Raw genomic sequence first — 25,857 nt, forward strand, 5'->3', positions numbered from 1 at the left:
TTATAGAGATGATGTCTTAGAACAAAGCAAAAGCTGAGTATGATCTAACAGAACAAATGATCATATCAGGCAGGAATAAAAGACTGCATGTTAGCTACATTTTTTCTACATTGTCTTTTCTCTTGCTAAGAAAGCAAATGATAGTACAGTACCTGCCTTTTATATTAGAAATTTAACTTGGTATATAAATCAATAAAAGCCAAAATTGCATTGCTACTTCATGTTTATTGTAGGATATCAGGCAAAAGTCCCATTCAGCTGTTTGTTTGGTAGCGGATATACCAATCCTCAAAATATATACAAGGAAATTTGATGGCTTTCCCATCAATATGGGCGGCCGCTGGAGCTCTGGATCGAGTTGTGCCTTTGCGGCCTCTGACCCGGGGCTGATCTCACCTGGCTCCTTGGTTCACCGAAGAGCTGAGGGAGATGAAGTGCCGGAAAAGACGCCTAGAGAGTAGTTGGAGGGCCAGTCATGCTGAATCTGACCAGACACTGGTAAGAGCTCCAATTAAGAATTACCTAGTGGCGATAAAAGCAGCAAAATGCACTCATTTCGCTGCTCTTATTGCATCATCAGATAATCGCCTGGCCGCCCTGTTTAGGGTGACCTGCTCCCTGCTCCACCAGGAAGCGCGGGAGGACCCCTTGGAGGGAAGAGCCGAGGATTTTGTTCAGTATCTGTATGACAAAATCACTCAGATTTGGGAAGATCTGGACTCCGACTGGGTAGATCCAGTGGGGATGACGGAGGCAGGTCCTGAGAATGTTATCTGGGATGAGTTTGATCCTGTGACCCCTGAGGACGTGGACAGGATTCTGGGTAGATTGAACGCGACCACATGTTTGTTGGACCCGTGCCCCTCCTGGTTAGTGCTGGCTTCCCGGGAGGTGACGCGAGGCTGGCTCCAGGGGATTATAAATGCTTCATTGGGTGAGGATGTCTTTCCCGCCGCCTTGAAAGAGGCAGTGGTGAGACGTCTCCTCAAGAAGCCTTCCCTGGACCCGGCAGTATTGGCTAATTATCATCCAGTCTCCAACCTTCGCTTTGTGGCGAAGGTTGTTGAGAGTGTGGTTATGCGACAGCTCCCCCAGTACCTGAATGAAACAACGTATCTGGATCCGTTCCAGTCGGGCTTCAGGCCCGGGTACAGCACGGAAATGGCATTGGTCGCATTGGTTGATGATCTCTGGAGGGCTCGGGACAGGGGGTGCTCCTCTGTCCTGGTCCTGTTAGATCTCTCAGCAGCTTTTGATACCATCGACCATGGTATCATGCTGCACCGGTTGGAAGTTAGGGGCGGGAGGCACTGTGTTGCGGTGGTTCTCCTCCTTTCTCTCTGACCGGTCGCAGTCTGTGTTGACAGGGGGACAGAGGTCGACCCCGAGGCCCCTCATATGTGGGGTGCCGCAAGGGTCGGTCCTCTCGCCTCTCCTGTTCAACATTTATGTGAAGCCGCTGGGCGAGATCATCCGTGGTTTCGGGGTGGAGTACCATCAGTACGCTGACGACACCCAGCTGTACATCTCCACCCCGGATCACCCCAACGATGCCCTTGAAGTGATGTCCCGGTGCCTGGAGGCCGTACGGATCTGGATGGAGAGGAACAGGCTCAGGCTCAACCCATCCAAGACCGAGTGGCTGTGGTTTCCGACGTCCCGATATAGTCAGTTGGCACCATCACTGACTATTGGGGGCGAATCATTGGCCCCCATGGAGAGGGCTCGCAATTTGGGCGTCCTCCTGAATTCACGGCTGTCTTTAGAAGAACACTTGACGGCCGTGACTGGGAGGATTTTTCATCAGGTTCGCCTGATTCGCCAGTTGCGTCCCTTTCTGGATCGGGACTCGTTACACACGGTCACTCATACCCTCGTCACCTTCCGCCTGGACTATTGCAATGCTCTCTACATGGGGCTCCTCTTGAGGAGCACTCGGAGGCTCCAACTGGCGCAGAGTGCGGCCGCGCGGGTGGTAATGGGAGCGACATGGCGCTCCCATGTAACACCTCTCCTGCGCGAGCTGCACTGGCTCCCGGTGGTCTTCCGGGTGCGCTTCAAGGTTTTGGTTACCACCTTTAAAGCGCTCCATGGCTTAGGACCTGGTTATCTATGGGACCGCCTACTACCACCAATAGCCTCCCACCGGCCAGTATGCTCTCATAGAGAGGGACTCCTCCAGGTGCTGTCAGCCAAACAGTGTCAACTGGCGGCCCCTAGGGGGAGAGCCTTCTCTGTGGGGGCACCTTCTATCTGGAACGAGCTCCCCCGGAGATACGGACGATCCCGGATCTGCGTACCTTCCATCGCGCGCTCAAGACTTTCTTATTTCGTCAAGCTGGCCTGACCTAAGTCTTTCCCCTTTTTAAAATGGAAATTTTAAATTTGGTTTTAAATTATTGGGGTTTTAAATTTGTTCAGCCAAATTATTTAATTCGTTTTATTTTATTTTATTTTAAATTTTGTATCTATATGTTTTATTCTATTGCTGTTCACCGCCCTGAGTCCTTCGGGAATAGGGCGGTATATAAATTCAATAAAATAAAATAAAATAAATAAATAAATATCTGCCAGAACTGGTCCCTCAAGTACAAAGATGCTTTTTTTACATCGGGGAAGCCAAAGCTGAGGCCTAGCTAACGAAAAGGCTGCCAGATAAGTGACCATTGAAAAAAAAAGTAGTTTGTTTCATCAGTATATGTGAGTATGTGTAAAATCTGTGTAACTGGCATACTGTAATATTTTTAATTTATTTTATATCTCAAAAGAGACTTTTGTATGAAAAGCCTTCAGGGTTGCAGTAACTGGTCTAATGAATTATGTGCAACCCTTATATTGACTTAATGTTGAGAACCCTCATTTATATTAATTTGAAATAGAACCTATGCAAAATCAGAAATCCCAATAGTTAGTGTTGGGATTTTAGTGTTGGGAATAGTTAGTGTTACCAGGTCTCTAATATGAGACCTGGTAAGGTCTCATATTAGGACATACCTGGTGGCGATAAAAGTGGCGAAGTATAACTATTTTGCCACTCTTATTGCGTCATCAGATAATTGCCCGGCTGCCCTGTTTAGGGTAACCTGCTCCCTGCTCCACCAGGAAGCGCGGGAGGACCCCTTGGAGGGTAGAGCCGAGGATTTTGTACAATATCTGTATGACAAAATCGCTCAGATTCGGGAACATCTGGACTCTGACTGGGTAGATTCAGCGGGGAGGACAGAGGCAGGTCTTGTGAGTATTATCTGGGAAGAGTTTGATTCTGTGACGCCCGAAGACGTGGACAGGATACTGGGCAGACTGAGCGCAGCCACATGTTTACTGGACCCGTGTCCCTCCTGGTTGGTGCTGGCCTCTCGGGAGGTTACACGAGGCTGGCTCCAGGGGATTATAAATGCTTCCTTGAGTGAGGGTGTCTTCCCTGCCGCCTTGAAAGAGGCGGTGGTGAGGCCTCTCCTCAAGAAACCTTCCCTGGACCCGGCAGTGTTGGCAAATTATCGTCCAGTCTCCAACCTTCGCTTCATTGCGAAGGTTGTTGAGAGTGTGGTAGCGTGACAGCTCCCCCAGTACCTGGATGAATCGTCGTATCTGGATCCGTTCCAGTCGGGCTTCAGGCCTGGGTACAGCACGGAAACGGCATTGGTCGCGTTGGTTGATGATCTCTGGAGGGCTCGGGACAGGGGTTGTTCCTCTGTCCTGGTCCTATTAGACCTCTCAGCGGCTTTTGATACCATCGACCATAGTATCATGCTGCACCGGCTAGAGGAGTTAGGGGTGGGGGGCACCGTCCTACGGTGGTTCTCCTCCTTTCTCTCTGACCGGTCGCAGTCTGTGTTGACAGGGGGGCAGAGGTCGACCCCGAGGCCCCTTGTATGTGGGGTGCCACAAGGGTCGGTCCTCTCGCCCCTTCTGTTCAACATTTATGTGAAGCCGCTGGGTGAGATCATCCGTGGTTTCGGGGTGAAGTACCACCAGTACGCTGACGATACTCAGCTGTACATCTCCACCCCGGACCACCCCAATGATGCCCTTGAAGTGATGTCCCGGTGCCTGGAGGCCGTGCGGATCTGGATGGGGAGAAACAGACTCAGGCTCAACCCATCCAAGACCGAGTGGCTGTGGTTTCCGACATCCCGATATAGTCAGTTGGCGCCATCACTGACTATTGGGGGCGAGTCATTGCCCCCCACGGAGAGGGCTCGCAACTTGGGTGTCCTCCTGGACTCACGGCTGTCTTTAGAAGAGCATATGACGGCCGTGGCCAGGGGGACTTTTTATCAGGTCCGCCTGATTCGCCAGCTGCGTCCCTTTCTGGATCGGGACTCGTTAAATACGGTCACTCATGCTCTTGTTACTTCCCGCTTGGACTACTGCAATGCTCTCTACATGGGGCTCCCCTTGAGGAGCACCCGGAGGCTCCAGCTGGTCCAGAATGCGGCCGCGCGGGTGGTTATGGGAGCGACGTGGCGCTCCCATGTGACCACCCTCCTGCGCGAACTGCACTGGCTCCCGGTGGTCTTCCGGGTGCGCTTCAAGGTTTTGGTTACCACCTTTAGAGCGCTCCATGGCATCGGACCGGGGTATCTACGAGACCGCCTTCTGCTACCAATAGCCTCTCACCGACCAGTACGCTCCCATAGAGAGGGGCTCCTCAGGGTGCCGTCGGCCAAACAGTGTCGACTGGCGGCCCCCAGGGGGAGAGCCTTCTCTGTGGGGGCACCTACCATCTGGAACGAGCTCCCCCCAGAGATACGGAAGATCCCGGACCTGCGCACGTTTCGCCGTGCTCTCAAAACTTTTCTATTTCAGCAAGCTGGCCTGGCCTAACTCCCCTCTTTTAAATTCTTAAATTTTAAATTTTTTAATTCGTGATTTTATAAATTGGGTGTTTTAATCTGTGTTTCGGCCGAAATATTTAATAATTTTTAGGGATTTTTAATATTTGTATTGTCTGTATTTTATTTTGGCTGTTCACCGCCCTGAGTCCTTCGGGAGTAGGGCGGTATAGAAATTTGATTAATAAATAAATAAATAAATAAATAAATAAATAAATAAATAAATAAATAGTGTTGATGGTTAAAATATGATTCTATATGTATTGTGAGGCCCTGTTCAGAAAGTCCTGACTGCTATGGAGGTAGGGACAGGTTGAATGAAAAGCTCTTGACAGACTTGAACAATGGGCCCTATCCAACAACATGAAATTTAATGTGGAGAAAAGCAAGGTTTTACACCTGGGCAGGAAAAACCAAAGGTTCAAGTACAGATTAAGTGAAACCTGGCTCCAAAACTGTGAGAGAGACCTTGGAGTCCTAGTGGATAATCATTTAAACATAAGTCAGCAGTGTGCACTAGCAGCCATAAAAGCTAATACAATCCTTAGTTGTATAAAAAGAGAAATAGAATCAAAATCATATGAAGAATTAGTACCACTTTATAAATCCTTAGTAAGACCACACCTGGAATACTGCATCCAGTTTTGGTCACCACATTACAAAAAAAGATGTTCAGACTTTGAGAAAAGTGCAAAGAGCAAGATGATTAAATGCCTAGAGCAGGGGTGGGTTCTAAATTTTTTTTACTACTGGTTCTGTGGGTGTGGCTTATTTTGTGGGTGTGGCTTGATGGTCATGTGACAATTATTTAGGATTTAGCAGAGGTACTGGTCTACCAGGCTTTTAACTGCTTGCAGAGCTGTACCGATCTACCCATTTATTTTTTGCAGGGACTGGTCTACCCAATTATTTTTGCAGGCACTGATCTACACATGTATTTTTGCAGGCACTGGTCTACTCATTTGTTTTCTTTTAACACTGATCAGCTGTAGGGCGGCCCTTTGAAGCCCCTCGGCAAGAGTTTAAACAGTTCTTTTCCCTCTAGACATCAGCTGGGACTCAGGAGGCAGCAATAGATTGGCGGTGGGGCCAAATAAAAGGTAAGAATAACGCGGGGGTGGGGGGGTGGGGGCGCTGGGGGGCAGAACCGGTTCGGTGATGTCATATCGTCACTGCTACCGGCTCGGGAGAACTGGGCTGAACCGGGAGGAACCCACCACTGGCCTAGAGACTAAAACATATGAAGAACGGTTGCAGGATTTGGGTTTGGCTAGTCTAGAGAAAAGGACTGGGGGACATGATAGCAGTATTCCAGTATTTGAGAGACTGCCACAAAGAGGAGGTGGTCAATTTATTTTCCAAAGAATCAGAGGGCAGGACAAGAACCAATGGATGGCAATTAATCAAGGAGAGAAGCATCCTGGCATTAAGGAAAAACTTTCTAACAGTGAGGACAATTAACCAGTGGAACAGCTTGCCTTCAGATGTTGTGGATGCTTCATCACTGGAAGTTTCAGTCACTTGTCTGAAATTATATAGGGTCTCCTACTTGAGCAGGAGACTGAACTATAAGACCTTCAAAGTTCCTTTCAGCTCTATTCTGATTCTGATTCAGACCAGGACAGGCCTGTATTCCTTTCACATGTGTTGGTATATCTTGTTCAGAGATACTGAGGGTTCTGAATAAAATCCTTTTAAAGATGGACTAAATTATATATATTACTGAATAAAATCCATGAACATAATATGGTCTATTACCATGATGGCGAACCTATGGCAACGTGCTACATGTGGCACGCAGAGCCCTCTCTGCGGGCATGCCAGCCGCTGCCCCAGCCCAGCTCCACTGCACATGCGCGTGCGCCTCCCGCTGGCCAGCTGGTCTTCAGGTCTCTGCCGCACATGCATGGGGGCAGGGAGCATGCGCGGGGAGCGCTCGCATTACATTTTGGGGATGGAGCATTCACACGTTCATTCCTGTGCACATGCTTTGGGCACTCGGCACCAAAAAGGTTAACCATCACTGGTCTATTACATTACATGTAGTTTGATTCCAAAAAACATTACTGTACTTATTTTAAAATTTAAATGTTAAAGTACAGTAACATTTATCTTTGTAAAATACTATGGAGCAGCTATTGTTTCTATTTCTTATGCATTTAAATTTTTTTAAAAAATAAAACAGGAGCAACAGATGTCAGCTAATCTGCAGTAAGCAAGCTGAAGAATGATAATCAAGTTAATCAACAACAATCTCACACTTCCATATGGCTTTTCATCACAAAAGACCTCAAAGGGACAAACTATCTTCAAGATGGGTATCTATTTTACTTTTCTGCTCCAGCCACATAATCAGTATTTCCCTGAAAGGGATAAGATTCTCTTTATCAGCATTGAAAAACAGGCCTATTTACTACTAGCCAAAGGCTTAACACAAAGCAAAGAATGCCTATCTAATCTAAGCTACAGAGGGAGACTGAAGGTAATCACACAATTAGACCTGGACAAGGGCATTCTGTTAACATCATCAGTTTACTCATATCCAAACTGCATGAGTAATTCTGAACAAGTAGTTCAGACTTGGATTATCCCTTACTTGGATGAGAGTACTCCTTCTAGTACATACAGAGCAACAATAGTACTACAGCATGCTGGGACACTAGCTAAGCGCTAACCCTTAACACTTTAAAGAGGAGTTTTGTTCCTCCTAATGTACCTTCTCTAATTTACCTCTTTGAAATATTTTGCACAAACCTACACAAACCTAATATATTATGGCATGTCTACCAATTTTTCTTTTCAGAATTTATATGATTCAGACATATGGTCAGAGAATCAGGAACATAAAATCACCTTCTACACAAATGCACATGCAGCAATTTTTAACCTTCTTTCTAGAATTATTTTAGATTGCTATAAAATACGTGCATCACAGTCAATTACTTTATAGAAACATGCTGTTGTTTAACATTAAACCCCCTTGCCCTCCCTTTTACATCAGAACTTTTATTAACGTGAAGAATAAAACTAGACCCAAACAATTAAGCTGCCTTTTGTTTGCTGAATGTCTTTTCTATAGCAGTAAATTCTGTTTTCTTACAATTTTTATGGATATGATCACATTCTGAATTAAAACAGCTAATTGTAAAATATATTCAAAATATTGAAATGACACCATCTTTATTATGATGAACCACACCTTATTTCAAATTTGATTCAGTCTTCTTTAGATCATGACATTATATTCAATCATAAATAAATAAGTAAATAAATAAAGTGGGGAAAGGAAGTAAGAGGTGTTTGACAGACACATCGAAACATTCATTCATTCATTCATTCATTCATTCATTCATTCATTCATTCATTCATTGGTTCGATTTATATGCCGCCATTTTCCAGAGACCCAGGGCGACTTATAATGCATTAAGCAATAGCCTTCATACTTTTGTATATACCTGCTTAGTAGGGCTTTTGGGCCCCCCCTAACATGCTTCCATCCTGATGGAACATGTTTCCATCCTGTTTGTGTTGGAGGCACCGTTTAAAGCACTTCTGGATTGAAAGGATTAGCCGGTGACATCACTATTGCCTGAGGGATACCCATAGGGGCTTCTTTCATGTCCTTGTCAAGGAGCTGGAGCGAGTGATGGGAGCTCACCCCGCCATAAAGCAGCACTCAGGTCTCGAATGTGGGCTTGCTAAATTCCAAATCAGCATTGTAATGACGTGATTGATTGCGCTTTTCAGGGAGTATGCCATAACTTCAGTATTAATGCACAAATATTTATTATATAATTTATGAGCCTTTAAGTATTAGTTTGGAAAATAATACCCAAGTCCCACCACAGCGACTTCAAATATAATCTTTTCAATAACACATTTTCATATAATCCAATCAAATAGTGCAATGTCACAGTATAAGAAGAAATATCTATATACACTATTAAAACTCTAATGTCTGTAACCTTTAACTGGGCAAAACTGTGTATCATAGGGCAAAACCTTTTGAATCAAGCTATCTCAAATAGGTTAAGATAGAGAATGCATCCAAAATCCAGGATGCATGATTGCCAGGATTTGAAATTTGGCATATTTTATAAAACATTTTATGACTTAAAATGATTATAAAACATATTATGATATAATGCAAATTGTGTCAACTGGTGTTTTGACTGCACTAAATAGTTCAATATGGGCTACTTTCAAGGCAGATATATCTGAATATATCCCTTAATTTTAAAGAACTTTTCACGTACTTTAGAAGATCTACCATTGTTAAAACACTGAGGAATCTAGTAAGGAAATATCTCTGAAACAATGACTGAATGGATCACAGTATGCCCAGTATTCAGTAATAGCAGCCATAAAATTCTGATAGTAATTTGGAAGTAAAAGCAAAAGGGGATTTGACAGAGAATCTCTCTTAATGTCCATGAAGCCTAGATACACATTAAAAGAAAGCTAAATATAAAAAAACCACCTGTATTTCTATTTTTTTTTCAAACTATCTTTGAGTGACGTCCATAAACAAAATCAATATATAATCCAGAGGCAGAATTTTGTCTTAAAATGCTTTTAAGTCTACATTTCTAGGATTATATTTCTTTGTTATCAGTGATGTGGAGTCGGAGTCGGAGTAAATTTTGGATACCTGGAGTCGGAAGTACAAAAACTGAGGAGTCGGAGTCGGAACATTTATCTCCCGACTCCACAGCCCTGTTTGTTATACCTGTTTGAGATGTCTCATTTTTACTTCAAATTTGTAGCACTTGGGGATTTTTATAAATTTTCCATGATCAGTTTTGGCGAATTGATTCTGCAAAGCCCTTTATGTAGCAATTATAAAAAACAGTTAACCTATACGGTGACAAGACAAAAGACATGATGTATAGGTTATATATAAATACTTCTACTCAGATTTGAACTATCAAAAAGCATAACAACAACAGAAATAAAAGAATCACAAACAGATTTGAAAAGTTTAATTCCATTTCAAAATATGGTTTATTACTAAAATTACTTTCTTAATAAAGTCTAATCACTTACTTTAAAAAAAGGTAATTAACCCTAGAACATGGGTGTCAAACTCGTGGCATCACGCTGCCATCACGTGACGTTTCATGATGTTTTTCCCATTCCTGGAATGGGAAGTGACTGTGGCCTGCGTGTGACGCATCTGATCTGTGGGCTGCCAGTTTGACACACCTGCCCTAGAACATAATTCTAGTCAATATAGTCATAGGGGTTTTAAATTTAAATTTTGTGAGCTTAGACAATTAATTTAGAATATTTTCTGAAAGAATCATGTTGGACTATCATTTATTTTTATTTTTATAGTTCTAAATCCTTGGAAAGTAAAATTAATTAGAATGCTTAATACAGTACATTAAAAGTTCAAATGGGAAAATGACCTAAGATGCTATTTATGTTCAATTACCACTGAAATCTTTCAAAGTATTGATGGGAGATTAATTAAATAAAGAGTTAAATTCACTTTGAATATGGTATAAGTAGTTCTTGTTTAGCTATCCCAATAGGGACCAACAACTTAACAGTGAAGTGGTTACTAAGTGAAACCCTGACTGTGCTTATCATCTTATTTCTCATTTCCTTTGCTTTTCAAGTCATAAACATGAGGACTGGTCGTAAAGTTACTTTTTCATCACAATCTTAACTTTGAATGGTCGCTAAACAAGGTAGTTGCTAAACAAGGACTGCCTGCACTGATTGACTGGCAGCTGCTGTTCAGCACATACTGAACCTGCTCCCTGCTGTTCATAAAGTACATGCAGTACCACTGAACTGCAGCCATTTCCAATATTAAAAAGAATGGACAAGTAAGTTTAGACAAGTGATTTACTAAATTTCCCAACTGCTCAGTTATTTTATATTGAACTATTATTTTGCTATCTTGCCTTCTCTTGTAATTGTGTTTCCTCAAAGCTTAATCTGATTAAAAATACAATATTACATTTAGTATCTGTGCTGTAAGAAGTGACTTCTTGAATGCAGAACCAAACCCTTAAATTTACAACAGATGTGTACTGTTCTAATATATAAACTGCGACAAGTCAAAGAGCCTTCTTGTAAACTAGTGATATGATGACTAACAACTCTGTTTCCATCAGAAGCCTTTAATCCTACGTAAAATGTCTGCACGCTAATAGATGTCACAGGCAAATGTTAACCAACTACAGCTGGTTCCCAGCTATAAAAAGATTAATGAAAACACAAATACTAGCTTTTGCTACCCCCACCCTTCACCCTCTTAGCCCTACGTCAAGGCTGTGCAAAGGCATCACTTTCCAAGTGTTCTATGTGAATGAACTCCCTGCTCTGAACTAGCTTGGTCTGGTTCCTTGAAGTTTGTTTACTGAACAGCATGTGCAGAGACGCACACTGATCATGGGGGAAAACGGGGAAAGAGAAATCACATGATCCCTTGGCTCAGGCAATGGATATTACTGAGAGACTTGAAATATGTGCTTTTCTATAGCAAATAAGACCAGGAAGTAAAAGTGTGCTTTGGTGAAAGGGGAAGGAGGTTAATAATAGCATTTGGAAAAACTAATCTGAAGACAAAAGTTATTCAGTCTGTACTAGTTTCAAATATCACAAAATATGATATTTCACTGAATGTGGAAATTAAAGGCTTAATACCTTTAATTTTAGAAGTACATAATATTATTTGTATTTCCTTGCTCTCCTGCAATTATGAAGCATTTACTTTGTCTGTATATCATAACCATATCATGACATTTAGATATATTCAAATTATTTTGTATTTTTAAAACTTATAAACTGCAACTTTATGTAGACTTGGATCCCAGAACAAAACACTAATTTTGAATGATACAATGACCATGCCCCAAGGGTGCTTTTTCAAGAGGCAACTGAACTTTCTGGTTTTTCTTTGAAGATGTGTTGCGTCTCATCTAAGAAGCTTCTTGAGCTCTGAAGCTTCTTGAAAAAGCACCTTTGGGACAACCATGACCTGGAGAACTGAGAATCTCCACAGACCAGCGCTGTCAAACTCCCAGCCAGCAGGCCGGGTGCACTGGCCACGCCCACGCCCGGTTTAGCGAAGGGGGAAAAGTCCTGACACGTCACGTGACGCTGCAGTAATGACATGAGTTTGACATCCCTGTCATAGACATTTACAATGATCATGGCAACATTTGTTAGAGGAGACATTTCTCTTTATTGAGATGGAAACACTTCTGCCTAAAGAATACAGGTAGTTTTCAATTTACAACAGTTCATTTAGTGACTGTTCAAAGTTACAACAGCACTGAAAAAAGTGACTTATGACTATTTTTCACACTTACAACTGTTGAAGCATCTCCATAGTCATGTAATTAAAATTCAGATGCTTGGCAAATGACTCTTATTTATAACATTATACATTTATAAAAATGCTTGAATTGTAGGGAGCTCTAGGAAGAAGTAAAAAGTTCAAACAAATGTGCAACAAATCATAGCACTACATGCATTGTATATGAAATTATTCCTTCCATATTATTTCAAGGGTTCTAGGAGGCCATGATTGCCTTTATTTGTAATTTCTTTTACCCATTTAGGGAAATATTAGCTCATAACACATCAAATTCTATCTCTGTTGTCACTAGCTGAAATTAACTATGGAAAGGAGGGATGGAGATCAGGAAGGGTGTACATTTAGAGATTGGTAACTATTTCAGACAACAATTTACACCTGCACATAAATTTCTCGCAACTGGGAAATTAAGAGTTCGTAATTTTGTTTTAAGGCATGCTGCCAAATATAAGAAATCTGTACTGTGTCTGTGCAGTACAGATACAATGTTGGGAGACAGAGTTTCTCAAAGCAGGAATCCTGAAAATGTCAGTAAGTACCATTTAGCACTGAGTGTGAGAAACATAAAGCAGGATTTCTATTAAACCTTGGAAAGAATGGGAAGAAATGGTGCTGGGTTTAAATTCAAGAAGGCATATAAGAAAGATCAGCAGCCTAATAATTGGAAGCAATTCTGATTGAAGTGGCTTCAGATTTTTTACTAGTTTTGCCATGTTGAGTTTTCCAGGAACCTTCAGCCAAGTTTTTGCCAGCCTAAGGGTGATTTGCCATTCATTACACACCCTTTACTTTGACAAGGTTGAAGTCTGAGCACATTCTTTCTGATCTTATACCATTGTTCTTTAGTTGCACTGCTCTAGAGCATCAAATAGTGCCCAGATTTATTTAAGTTTATGAAGCAGAACCTATTTCTATGTTTTGGGAGTTGATCACACTTTTTCAGAACTTGGAAAGGTATATTTTCCCTCCATGTTGCTTCAGGAATGTTCTATGGCATGTCATATTACTGAGGTAACATGGAAATTTTCACATGGAAATGTTTGTCAGTTCTTTGTATAAAGTGATACATTTACTGGGAAACATTCATACAATTTATGTGGTTCTTCTATACTGGAGTTTCTAGAACTGGGTAGAAAAAAATATAAGTAGCTTTCACTTTTAGAACAACATGGTACTGTAATTAGGCGAAGCAAGAAGCTAACATAATGTTTACAACTTCTTTTGCAAATGTAAATGCTCATTGTAGAAAGAAATATTACGAATGATCCAAAATTATAGGAGTCCTACTGATATTTCTGATCATTTTATTTTTCAAAGTGAAGGATATAATGCTTGAATTGCCATTTATTGCTTTATGAAGGCAATAGGAACACAGTGTTGTCACTATATCTAGAATGCATGCTGTACGCTATACATAGTATATATAGGAAATTGTCAATTTCATAATCAAGTAATTGAACACTTTAAAGTTGAAATTCTATGGACAAATGTTACTAACAGGATATAAACTATTTGTTGCTAGCATGCTAGCTGACGCAGACTTTACTTTGCAGACTAAAAACTTCAGTTGATAAAAAGAAAATTAAGAATGACTCATATCTGTATTCAATATGAAATCTATGATTGAGACAGTTTTATTTCCTTTTAAAAAAAACATTGAGTTCAAAAAAAGGAAAGAAAAGAAACTGGAATAGAGAAAAATAAAGTTTCTCAGTTTGGGATACATGTAAAAAAGCCATTCATCTTATTACCCATCCTTATTTTCATCTACCTAAGACATGACAAGATACTATTTAATTCAACATAATTATATATGGAAAACTAAGCTCAGCTAGCAGTCAAAAATTGTCACATAAAAATATCCAGTCTCTAAGATAAATAATTCAACATAACAAAACATGGGAAATACTTCTGGATAGTTAAATACTTTAAATCATTTTCACATATGCACATTTAAATTAAGGAAAAGCTTTAATTGAAGTACAATTGATGTTTTTAGCCCATGGATCTGTTCTGATATAATATTCAAATGTACAGTTTGTTGAAGACGTACAAAGAAATCAATGCTGAAAGGTAGTGATATTAAACTTTTTGGCACACTCTGTACAAATTCATCCATTGCTTATTTTATTACACTTGCAATCTAGTTTCAGACATACTCTTGTTCTTCACTTTTTTTTTTTTTTTTTTTTTTTTTTACAAAGCAAGCATCTTTTCCAACTTGCTGGCAAAATGGGGAAGACATAATGCTCATAGATTTCTCCCTGCATTCCCACCTTTTCTATTCTTGACTTCCTGCAAAAATCTGTTCAGAAAACTTGGGGACCTTCAGAGAATGTGCTAGGTGGCATATCTTTTTAAAGGCAGGCATTCTTTAAGATAAAAGATCTTAGTGATAAAAACTGCTACCATAGTTTGAATCTGTCAAGTCTGACAATCTGTACATCTGAAACAGCAGAAGCTGAGTCATCTCATACTTCCACAGGAGGTTGACACAATATAAATACACGGTAACCTAAAGTTTTATATACATAGTATTATACACACACACACCACACACATAGACAACACAGCTCTGCATTTAAATATTTTCTGGGAGGGCTTATTTTCGGGGGAAGGCTTATTTTAGCACATGCGCTCAGAAGCCCAATTGGCTTTATTATCAGGGGATATCTTATTTTCAGGGAAACAGGGTAGTAAAACTCATTTAATTCTGCCTTTATTATTTTTATAAATACTTTATCTCAAAAGGCAATGAACACCCCCCCTCCTCCTATTTTGACCCCTCTCCTCCTATTTTCCCCACAGCAACAACCCTGGGAGGTAAGGAGGGCTGAGAGACGTGACTGGACCAAGTTCACCCAACTGACTTTGTGTCTAAGGTGGGATTAAAATTTAGAGTCTCCTGATTTTTTGCTTTCCTCTTAACCTAGTTTAGGACTCCCAAATGAATCATGATAGCATGAAGTGAATTCCAGAGCATTAAAAATGATAATTTATTATTTTAAAATTATTTTTATTTTTAATTATTTATTTTTTTATTTTTGTTGGTTGATGGACATGTATTTATCATAAGCATCTTTAATCTCAGTTGCTGATGATTGACCCACTACTTCCGCTGGAAATTTGTTCTAAGCTTCCACTGCTTTTTCTGTGAAGTAATAGTTTCTTAATATTACTCTTGAACTTCCCTCCTATCAGTTTAAGGTTATGCCCATGTTCTTCATTTTTGGTTAATATTCAAAGTACTGCCTTCTAAAACTTTATTGACATCCTTAATATATTTAAAGATTTTAAGCATGTGCCACCTTTCATTTCTATCCTTCAGTCTGTATATATTCATTTCCTCCAATGTCTTCCGATATATATGTGTGTGTGTGTGTGTGTGTGTGTGTACACACACACATATATATACATACACATATAGACACACATACATATACACACACACACACACACACACACACACACACATATACACACACATATGCATACAGTATTCCAAGTGCGTCTGATTAAAGCCCTATGTAGCAGGATTAGGACCTCCTTTTTTTCTGCTGATCCCTTTGTTCAGTACCCCAAAATACACTCCCAGTATAATGTTGAGGCTTGAAGTTAACATGCCAATATTAAAGCTCAATCCTGGACTAGGATTCTAATTTCAGGATTTAGAATTATTTTTGACCCTACAGGCCTGATGCCTTTGCTGTTGTGAGACTATTACCAATCTCATTGGCACCATAACTATATAGAAGAACTTTGCAGTTTTACCTTCCTTCCTGAATATTTAGGCCAATTAACCCTGGAATGGTGAAATCAATAGTAAGAGAGATTCAGGGACATTGATCACAAAATGATATTTTCAGTACCTTTGAATTCTATTGCCAAATGTCAGATAGTATAAGCCAAGGGCGGGTTTCAAAACCTGTCGCTACCGGTTTGCTCATGGGCGCACACACGCTTGCGCACACAACATTTCTGCGCATGTATAGAAGCTTCTGCGCATGCACAGAAGTGTCCGGGCGGAGTCTCCCCCCGCCGCCACCACAGGTTTGCCCAATCTGGGGTGAACCAGTAGCAACCCACCACTGCTACAAGCCGTCTACTTGCAATCTACTCTACAGGCCATCTATACAATCTAACCCTAAGCAAATAGAGATGAGCTTTATCTAGAGTCCATTTTGATGCCCTCCCATCAGCTTCATTGGTGGGAAGATTTTATGGAACTCCTTATTTGCAGCGACTTTGCCCTTGTGGATCCCGGAAGGTAGAGCTTCTCATTCATGTTCTCATACAGCATTCTTTTTATCATGCCCAAAAAGGTGATCTGATCACTGTAATCATTTTCAAATACAATGGCCACTTTGATAAATCCTATGTTTATTATTTTTAAGGAATACCCCATACTCACATACCAGGTGGCCAAATATTTTCACCAAGTTATACAATTGCACAAACTTTTAAGTAGATATGTCTTTTTATTGCCTTTTTTTTTCTTTTTTCCAATAATGAATAGCTTGCCAAACTATCTTTCTTTTTCATTTTAAAGGCTGGTCAAACACTGTTATAAAGATCTTTATTTCATTAATAACTGATATTAGCATAATAAAGAAAATAGAAAACAGCATCAGAAAAGTGTGATTCTTTGCTGTAGCTTTGGAGACCTGATTACCTGTTTGGCTTGTAACTGATTGCCTTACCCTATATGTTGTTATACAAGATTCCTTTACCTTATACTGTGTAGAAAACTGCCTAACTAAAAATAACAAGGAGAGCATGGGAGAGAAAGAGGCAGGCAAGTTTGCTTCTTAGAAGAACATCATAAATTTACTGTGTACATCCCTAACATATTCACAATATGAGAAGACATGCCAAATTGTTTTGTCCAACTCCTGAGCCACAAAGTACACTCCTTTTAGGGGGTCCTATTATCTGCCTTCCAGCAGAGCAGATGGAAAACGTTAAATTGAGCATGCAAAAAGGCACTGCAATGTTTAGGCAGTTCCAAAGTAAAGAGACATTTGGCCGATTGTGGACTTTGTTTCAGATTTAAATTCCAGTGCTTACAACTGTAAGGAACTAATTCAACTAATTTTGTGATTCCATTCCAAGACTTGTTGTTTAAGAAATGCCTTGACTTGATCATATGATTCTATTTTTAATAGAAGAAGTATATGTTATACAAAAACAACAGATATCAAAACAATATCCAAGTAATGAAATTTTAAAATCAGCTTCAGGAAGCTGCTATACTATTCCCGCTATTTTTTCAAGCTGACAAACCATCTATTTACATGCTGCTTCCTCTTTATAACTGCAAATTTCAGCGCTGGATACTGTTTCACCTTCCTTATTTTATTCTTCACAGGGATGTGAGATGTGTACAGAAAATCTCTAAATCTCAATTAATTCATGTACTCAGTGGGGATTTGGATCAATCTCTGCCATCTTGGTTTTCCATCTAGAACCATGATGGCGAACCTATGGCATGTGTGCCAAACATGGGGCGGGGTGCATAGAATTATGGGTGTGGGCACGTGCTCACGCGCCCCCCCCGTGACCCCCACTTTTGGCACACAATGGCAAAAAGATTAGCCATCACTGATCTAGAATGTCAGAAGATGGGTTTCTTCTATTTTGTAAGGCACTTTTATCTATTAATGTCTATCATGCAATAGATAAGTTGTCAAAATTGATTACATTATTAGCTGTGGCAAATAAAAACATTCATTTGTCCTTTGGTCAGAATAAAATTGCTAGTATATATTATTAAGTACTGAATGTAACTTGCACAGATAATGCTTTGCTGGGGACTTCAAAAATATCAAAAATAAGGTATACAATTGAATGTATTTGTGTGTAGTATGTGATATTTTACAAGGTCACAATTTCCAAAGGGTAGAGAAAGATTATCACAGAAATATAGAAGCAGTATTATATTCTGTACAAATCACAATTGTTCCTTAAATTTCAAAGGAGAATCTGATTGTTTTTCTATCTGTAATTGATACATTCAGACAAAAATAATAAAGCAGACTGACTAATACTTAAAACAGCTCAGAAACAATTAAAAACATATTTCATTTACAAGGCACTTCCATCAGGTATCAAATGGTGTTCAGAGAGTAACATTTAAATTGCCTGCTTTCAGTTTATCTTTCACTCAAAAATATGCATCCCAGAAGTATTAACAATGTTCTTTAAAATCACTTTTTCATGAAATGTTTTGTTTATAAACATTTAGCTGAAAAAAATGAATGGTATGCTGTAAACAGAATGAGAATTGCCCACACACAAAAAATGAAGACAGCTAACATTTATTAACTCAGCAAAATCCTTTCCCTCTCATCCCTCTTGAGTCTCAGCAAATACCAATTTTAAATGAATCTTGTGTAACTCAAATTTTGACTTTCCTTAAGGCAAACACTACAAATGACCTCAATTCTAATTTACCTACCTTGAAACATTGGCAATAGCATTGGAAGTATTATCTTTACTCAGATGGAGATCTGGCAATAAATTTAATGATGTTTGACTTCAGATAAATGTAAGATCAATGTAAGTTGACATATAAACTTTTAACATAGAAGTTAAAAATTATAAAGGAGTTTATGAATAATTTAGATTGATTCAGATAGTCCATTTAGAATTGCATAAATGAAAATGCTATGACTTATTAATCATTTCTTCTAAAATTATTGAATTTCTGGAAGGCAAATTAAAATGTATATATTCCTCATTACCTATACTTTCCAGACCTCATATAAATTGCGAAATATTTTGAACTAGGCACAAATCATCAAAAACATATAATCTGGGATTTAAATCAGGCTGCAGTTTATTATTTAATAACTAAATTATTCAAAATATATACACCAAGGTAAACCATGGCAGATACAACCTAGTCTTTTAATAAAGCTGCCTATAAAGAAATATTGGGTTCCTGTGACTACTTTTGAGGTAAAGATTAAGGATCTATATAGCATGCTATATAGCAGTGATGGTTAACCTTTTTGGCACTGAGTGCCGAAACTGGAGTGTACGTGTGCATGCCAGAGCACCAGAACCCAGAAGAGACCAGCCTGCCGGTGTGCATGTACGTGCCGGAACCCGGAAGGGACCAGCTGGCGACAGCACACATGCCCACAGAGAGGGCTCTGCGTGCCACCTCTGGCATGCGTGCAATAGGTTCGCCATCCCAATTATATAAGATCTATATAGTTGGATGTGATAGCCAACCTTTATTTTTAGCAGTAGAAAACTGGGGTGATTTTTTTTTTTTTTTTGCTGCAGAAAATAAAAGTCAACCTACATGCTCCTGTTAATTTGTCTGGTAAGAATTTTTATAGGAATAGACTGGAGACATTTTTATGTGTATTTTAGCAACAGCAACCTATCCATTCATGCAATAGCTACAGCTATTAAGATCCACACACTGCATTAAGTAACTGTTGGTTTTACATATGGTTTATACAACAAACAGTGGTGGTCTAACTCACATATAATCCAAAGCCATAAACTATGATTTGCAAACCACAGAAGCTTGATTCACAATAAAGAAAATATAAACAAACCACTTAATACAAGAGGTGATTAAATGCCTAAATGAAAAACTCAAGGAGAACACCAACCTAAAACTAAGGAGAAATTTCCTGACAGAATAATTAATCAGTGGAATGACTTGCCTTGAGAAATTGTGAGTACTCCAATGCTGGAGGTTTTTAAGAAGAGATTGGACAAAACATTTGTCTGAAATGGTACAGGTCTCCTGCTTGAGCAGGAGGTTGGACTAGAAGACTTCCAAGGTCCCTTCCAACTCTGTTATTCTGTTATCAGTAAAACTATACAGTCAAAATTGATGTAGTTTCTAATATTGCTTTATCAATATTACCATAAAACATTTGGCTACTTCATAGAGAACTGAATAATCTTATACATTTTTAAATGTATAATGCGAATACCCTTTTTGGTAAGCAGAAATTAAGTCCATTGCTATCTGACAACAAAAAGAGGTAAGAGCAAGAAAAGAGATCGCTGATATTGTGAAACCTGGAATTATGCATCACATTCCTTTTATAAATAGTGAGCCACAGAAAGGATTTAGAGTTTGAGAGTTTGTTCTCTCAGTATCTAAGTTCCTTTATTGAAAGAGTAACATCTTCACACACACACACACACACACACACAAAGAGTATGAAGGAAAAAATAAGACAATAAGGTAATAATGCCAGAATGTCAGTTTAGGAATAACATCAGCAGCAATTTCTGAGCAGTAAACCTGGATGATAATATATTCAGTCTTAAAAAATCTCAGCTTTTAAACAATGATTAGGTCAGCGTCACCATTTATGCTTTATTACTACAATCATCTCACTAAAACATAATTTTATAACCTTACACATTGTGTAGACTATTCCAACATCAGTTTCTGGGATTTTCACATAGATTCACTAAAACACTATTGTCTGAAATCCTGGAAGCTACTTTCATTTTGTGCAGAAAGTAGGTTTAATGAATCTACTAAGCTAAGTCTTGATTCCATGTTTATGTCCTAATTGTATATTTCATAATATGAATGGATCTGAATGAGCAAAAGATGTGGCCTTCGAAACTCAGAAAAGATTCCCGGAATGGACAGTACTTCAAATAAGAAATATTTGAAGCAGTTCTGTGTTGCATTGTGTTTTGAGGATTTAAACCAACTTTAATGCTTATTTCAAAGATATAGTATTTGTGCATAACTTCAGTAAAAAACCAAGATTTTTTTTATTCTGCTTGAAAACAAATTTATGATAGCTTCTTTTTCAACTTCCTTTTAAGTTTTCTTCAGTATTACAAATCCACATTCTTTTACTTACCTTAAATTCTGAAGGTCTGATTTTAAAAATGGTGCCATGTTCTGAGAAGGATTACTTCCATGAGGTTGACATCTGAAACCATCTTCAACAGCCAAATAATAGACTCTCTGAATAACTACTTGGACTTGGATTGCAGTGCTTTCAGTTGTCCCTTGCATCTCCACAACATCAAGAAGAGAATCATTCAAGGAAATAACTGACTCCTTAGTTTCAATATTGAAACAATTCTCTGTATTTTTAGAAGTCTTCATATTGGAACAGGAAATCTATTTAAAAAATCCTCAAATTAATACATAAATTATTGGGAAATTAATTATTACATTCTTTTTAGAAGTCCAAAGACCAAACTATCCAAGTTAGTTCTTCCTGGTTTACCAAAATTGGTGAAACAGTTTCCACCATCAGTGATGAATATGTCAGCAATAGCCTCAAAATGCAGGGCTATAAAACTGGGGTTGTACTCATTTATTCAGAATGAAAGACATGCAATGCTTCCATCTTGCTGCCTTTAACTGTGTTTTTCAGAATACATTCCAGAATTAGTTGGATATCATCTTTATAGTAAATCAATTTATGTTTTGGATAATACTGAACAAAAATTAGGCTATATCCATCTCTAAAAATAGAATTTCTAAAATTTAGCTTCAGTGTAAAAGTAATATCAGGCCTAAGCACATTTGTTTTTATGAAATACCCCCATATACTTATAAACTATATTCTAAGCAAAGTGAACGCTTCAAAGAACAATAATTAAACAAATAATAGAAGATTATTCTATTGGGAAAAAAAACTATCAGGAAGGTTTAAGAGGAAGACTAATGAAGACCAAAGCACTTGGTTCAAGCTTAGCATAAAATAAATATGAAACTAATGGAAGATGATTAAGATAATAATAATAATGATTTATTAAAATTGTAAGATTATTTAAAGCAGAGTAAAATCCAACCCAAGCGTGGGCCTTCAGCCAAATTCCATCTTCCTTAATATTTCCTCCATTTAGATTCCCTTCCCTCTGTGCCATGGGTACTTTTTCATATACCCAGGTCTTCAAAACCTACAAGAGCCAGCACAACCACACAGATCCCTCAGCAACACATACACAAGGACTCAAAGGCTAAGTATACTGCTCAGTAGTCTACGTTTTCCCACTTCTACTATATCTCCTCCTACTGCTCCTTCAATTATTACTCTTTATATGAATTCTACTGCTAGATAACAGTAAGTCTTTCTATCTGCACTTTTGGCTTCTTCAGGCTACTTTACAAACATTCACAAATACCAGGACTCCTAACTACCTCTCTGTTCTGCTTTTATAACCAACAATTGCTGTGCAGGCTAGGGACAGGACTTAAAGGGACAGGACAACAGTAGTACAGTTGCTGGCCATTTTGTAGGCAGTCTGTCCTCTCACAAAGGACAGTCTTTTTCCTTTTAAAAGAAGAAGTCAAACCTTTGTTTCCCACCTGCTTCTATACAGAAAAAAACCACTCCATTCAGGAAAAGTAGGAGAAGATAACTCCCTATCCCTTCTCCATGAAGTGTCTTTATGGAGGAAAAGGTATGGAATCACTTAGCTTCTATGTCCTTCTGCAGAAATCAAGAGATTCTTTCAGTGATATGATAGTTTGCTTTCTAAGTCCTCCCACATAGGCAGGATTTTAAGTAAGGGACAGGTTTGTTATCCAGGCCTCTTTGAGCCACACAAAGTCAATAGATCTGCCAGTACTACTTTAGACTAATTATCTTCTGTTAGTAAATTATTCTGGCTATTTATTATACCAAAACATTTTCTATCTAGAGGAAAGAGAAAAAGGTCTGCAAGAGAAAAAAAATAAGATTACAAACACAGCTCTAAACCACTTTGTAAAAATTGTTTATGTTTTTTAAAATGTAAACTGTTTGAGAAAGCAGGGAATTCCTTCAAATGAAGAGATCAATAAATAGTTATTTGAATCAGGAGGAAGTGCTAATTCCTGGTAAAGAAACTATATGTTGGGAAAACGGAGCTTTATAAACACATGCTCAATATTGAAAATTATATGTTTAAAGCTTTTCTATTTACCTTGTATCTTTCTCATACAAAATACATTTGTATTTATATTTAAATTCTCCAAACTGATTTCCGGTAATAAACAAAATACATGGTAAGATTTCTTTAAAATATATCACAAAATAACACATTAAAATTTTGGAGGAGAGTAACAAAAGAAAACTTTCTGTAAATTGCATGCATTTTTTATTGCAATTTACACTGTATATAAAAACTCTACACACCCCTTTCAAAATCCCAGGTTTTTGAGATGTAAAAAAATCAGATCAAGATAAATCATTTCATAATTTTTTCCCATCTTTAATATAACATATAAACTGCATAATTCAATTCAATTCAATTTAATTATTTAATTTAATTTAATTTAATTTAATTTAATTTAATTAATTTAATATTTAAATTTATATACCGCCCTTCTCCCGAAGGACTCAGGGCAGTGAACAGCCATAGATAAAAAACAGAATACAAAATTTAAAAACAATTTAAAAATATTAAGCAATTTGGGCCGACAGTTAAAATCCCCCATTTAAAATTCAAATTAAAATTATACCATAGGAGAGTTAGGCCAGCCCGGCTTGATGAAATAAAAAAGTTTTGAGGGCCCGACAGAAAGTACGTAGATCCAGAATCATCCGTATCTCCAGGGGGAGCTCGTTCCAGAGGGCAGGTGCTCCCACAGAGAAAGCTCTCCCCTGGGGACCACCAGTCGACATTGTTTGGCCGACGGCACCCAGAGGAGCCCCTCTCTGTGGGAGCATACTGGCTGGTGGGAAGCTCTCGGTGGCAGAAGGTGGTCTCGTAAGTATCCAGGTCCTAAGCCATGGAGCGCTCTAAAGGTGGTCACCAACACCTTGAATCGCACCCGGAGGACCACCGGGAGCCAGTGCAGCTCAATTGAAAAACTGAAGTATTTTAGGGAGAAAATAACAATAAAAACTTATAACAATGTGGTTGTATAAGTGTCCACATCCTTAAACTAATATTTGTTGAAGACATCATAGCACATCTTGTCCTGGAGATCTTTGCCCACTCTTCCTTGAAAAAGTGCTCCAAATCTGTCAGACTGCAAGGGCATCTGCTGTGCACAGTCCTCTTTGGGTCACCCCAGATTTTCAATTGGATTCAGGCCCAGGCTCTGGCTGTGCCACTCCAAAATTTTGATCTTCTTCTGGAGAATCTATTCTTTTGTTTATTTAGAGATATGATTTGGGTCACTGTCTTACTGAGAGATGAAATTCCTATTCATCTTCAGCATTTTAGCGGACACCTGAAGATTTTGCGCCAAAACTGATTGCTATTTGGAACTGAACTATCTTGATTTAAGTCTCGGTTCCAGCTGAAGAAAAACAGCCCCAAAGAATAATGCTGCCACCACCAAGCTTCACGGTGAGTATAGTGTACTTTGGTGATGTGCAATTATTTTTATGCAAACATACCTTTTGGAATTGTAGCCAAAAACTTTTAACTTAGAATCATAAGACCATAACACGTTTTCCCTCATGCTTTTGTTGGGTTTGATGTAGATTTTTGCAAACTTTATCCACACTTGGTTTTTTGTTTTTAAGAAAGAAAGGCTTCTGTCTTACCACCCTACTCCACAGGCCAGACATATGAAGAATATGGAAATTGTTGTCACATACATGTAGTACACAACCAGTACTTGCCAGATATTCCTGCAGCTCCTCTAATGTTACTATAGCCTCTTGGCAGCTTTTCAGGCCAATTTTCATCTTTTTTTAAAATCAAGTTTGAGGGACATCCAATTCTTGCTAATGTCACTGTTATATTTTCTCCAGTTGTTAATGATTGTCCTCGTTGTGTTCCCCGGTATATCCAACATTTTTTATACTCTTCTCCTGACTGGTATCTTCCAACAAGGAGATCTGTTTGATGTTTTGTAAGCTCTTTGTAGACCTGTCTCTTTTTGTAGACAGGTCTACAAAGAACTTACAAAGAGTCTCTTTGTAGACAGGTCTCTTGCTGTCATAGGCAAATGAATACAGGTAATCCTCCACTTATAATAATTGAGTGCCAAATTTCTGTTGTTAAGTGAGATATTTGTTAAGTAAACTTTGCCCCATTTTATGACCTTTCTTGCCACATTTGTTAAGTGAATCACTGCGGTTGATAAGTTAGTAACCTGGTTGTTAAGTGAATCTGACTTCCCCATTGACTTTGCTTGTCAGAAGGTCGCAAAAGGTGCTCACATAACCGTGGGACATTGCAACCTTCAAAAATACCTGCTGGTTGCCAAGTGTCTGAATTTTGATCATGTGACCATGGGGATGCTACAATGGTCGTCAGTGTGAAAAAATGTCAAAAGTTAATTTTTCCGGTGCCATTGTAATTTTGAATGGCCACTAAACAAACTGTTGTAAGTTGAGGACTACCTGTATATGTCCCATCCCCTCCCAAAAAACAATCCTACTAGATTAGCTGAACTTTATATGGGCTTGATCAGAGTCACCTTAATTGATGGCAGGTATGTACTGACTACTATCTAACATTAGTTTGAATGTGACTGATTAATTCTGAACATAGAGACATTGCTACTTATAAGAAGGTGTGCACACTTATGCAACCACATTATTGTAAGTTTTTTATTGTTATTTTTGCCCCTAAAATATTTCAATTTGTTTTTCAAACAACAGTTTTTCACTGTTGGCAAAGTGCTCGCCTAGAAACTGTGGAGACTGTGTTTACTCCCACTTTAGGAATGAAAACCAGCTGGGTAATTGTAGGTCAGTCACTGTGAGGCGAACCCACCTCACAGGGTTG

The 25,857-nt window shown here is 38.9% G+C and overlaps 1 protein-coding gene across 1 annotated transcript in view; it reads right to left on the minus strand.

Annotated features, from left to right (window-relative positions):
- The window catches only part of SPIDR (scaffold protein involved in DNA repair), a 168,534-nt gene that overhangs the window by 41,918 nt on the left and 100,759 nt on the right, over nucleotides 1-25,857 (minus strand). Inside the window, exon 10 of the mRNA XM_070942313.1 lies at nucleotides 21,030-21,295. Coding sequence (XP_070798414.1) covers nucleotides 21,030-21,295 — 266 coding nt within the window. The remainder of the gene's footprint in view (nucleotides 1-21,029; nucleotides 21,296-25,857) is intronic.

Source organism: Pituophis catenifer, unplaced genomic scaffold (assembly GCF_029215685.1).
Source record: "Pituophis catenifer annectens isolate HBS135680 unplaced genomic scaffold, rPitCat1.0.hap2 SCAF_3, whole genome shotgun sequence".
Taxonomy (NCBI): Eukaryota; Metazoa; Chordata; class Lepidosauria; order Squamata; family Colubridae; genus Pituophis; species Pituophis catenifer.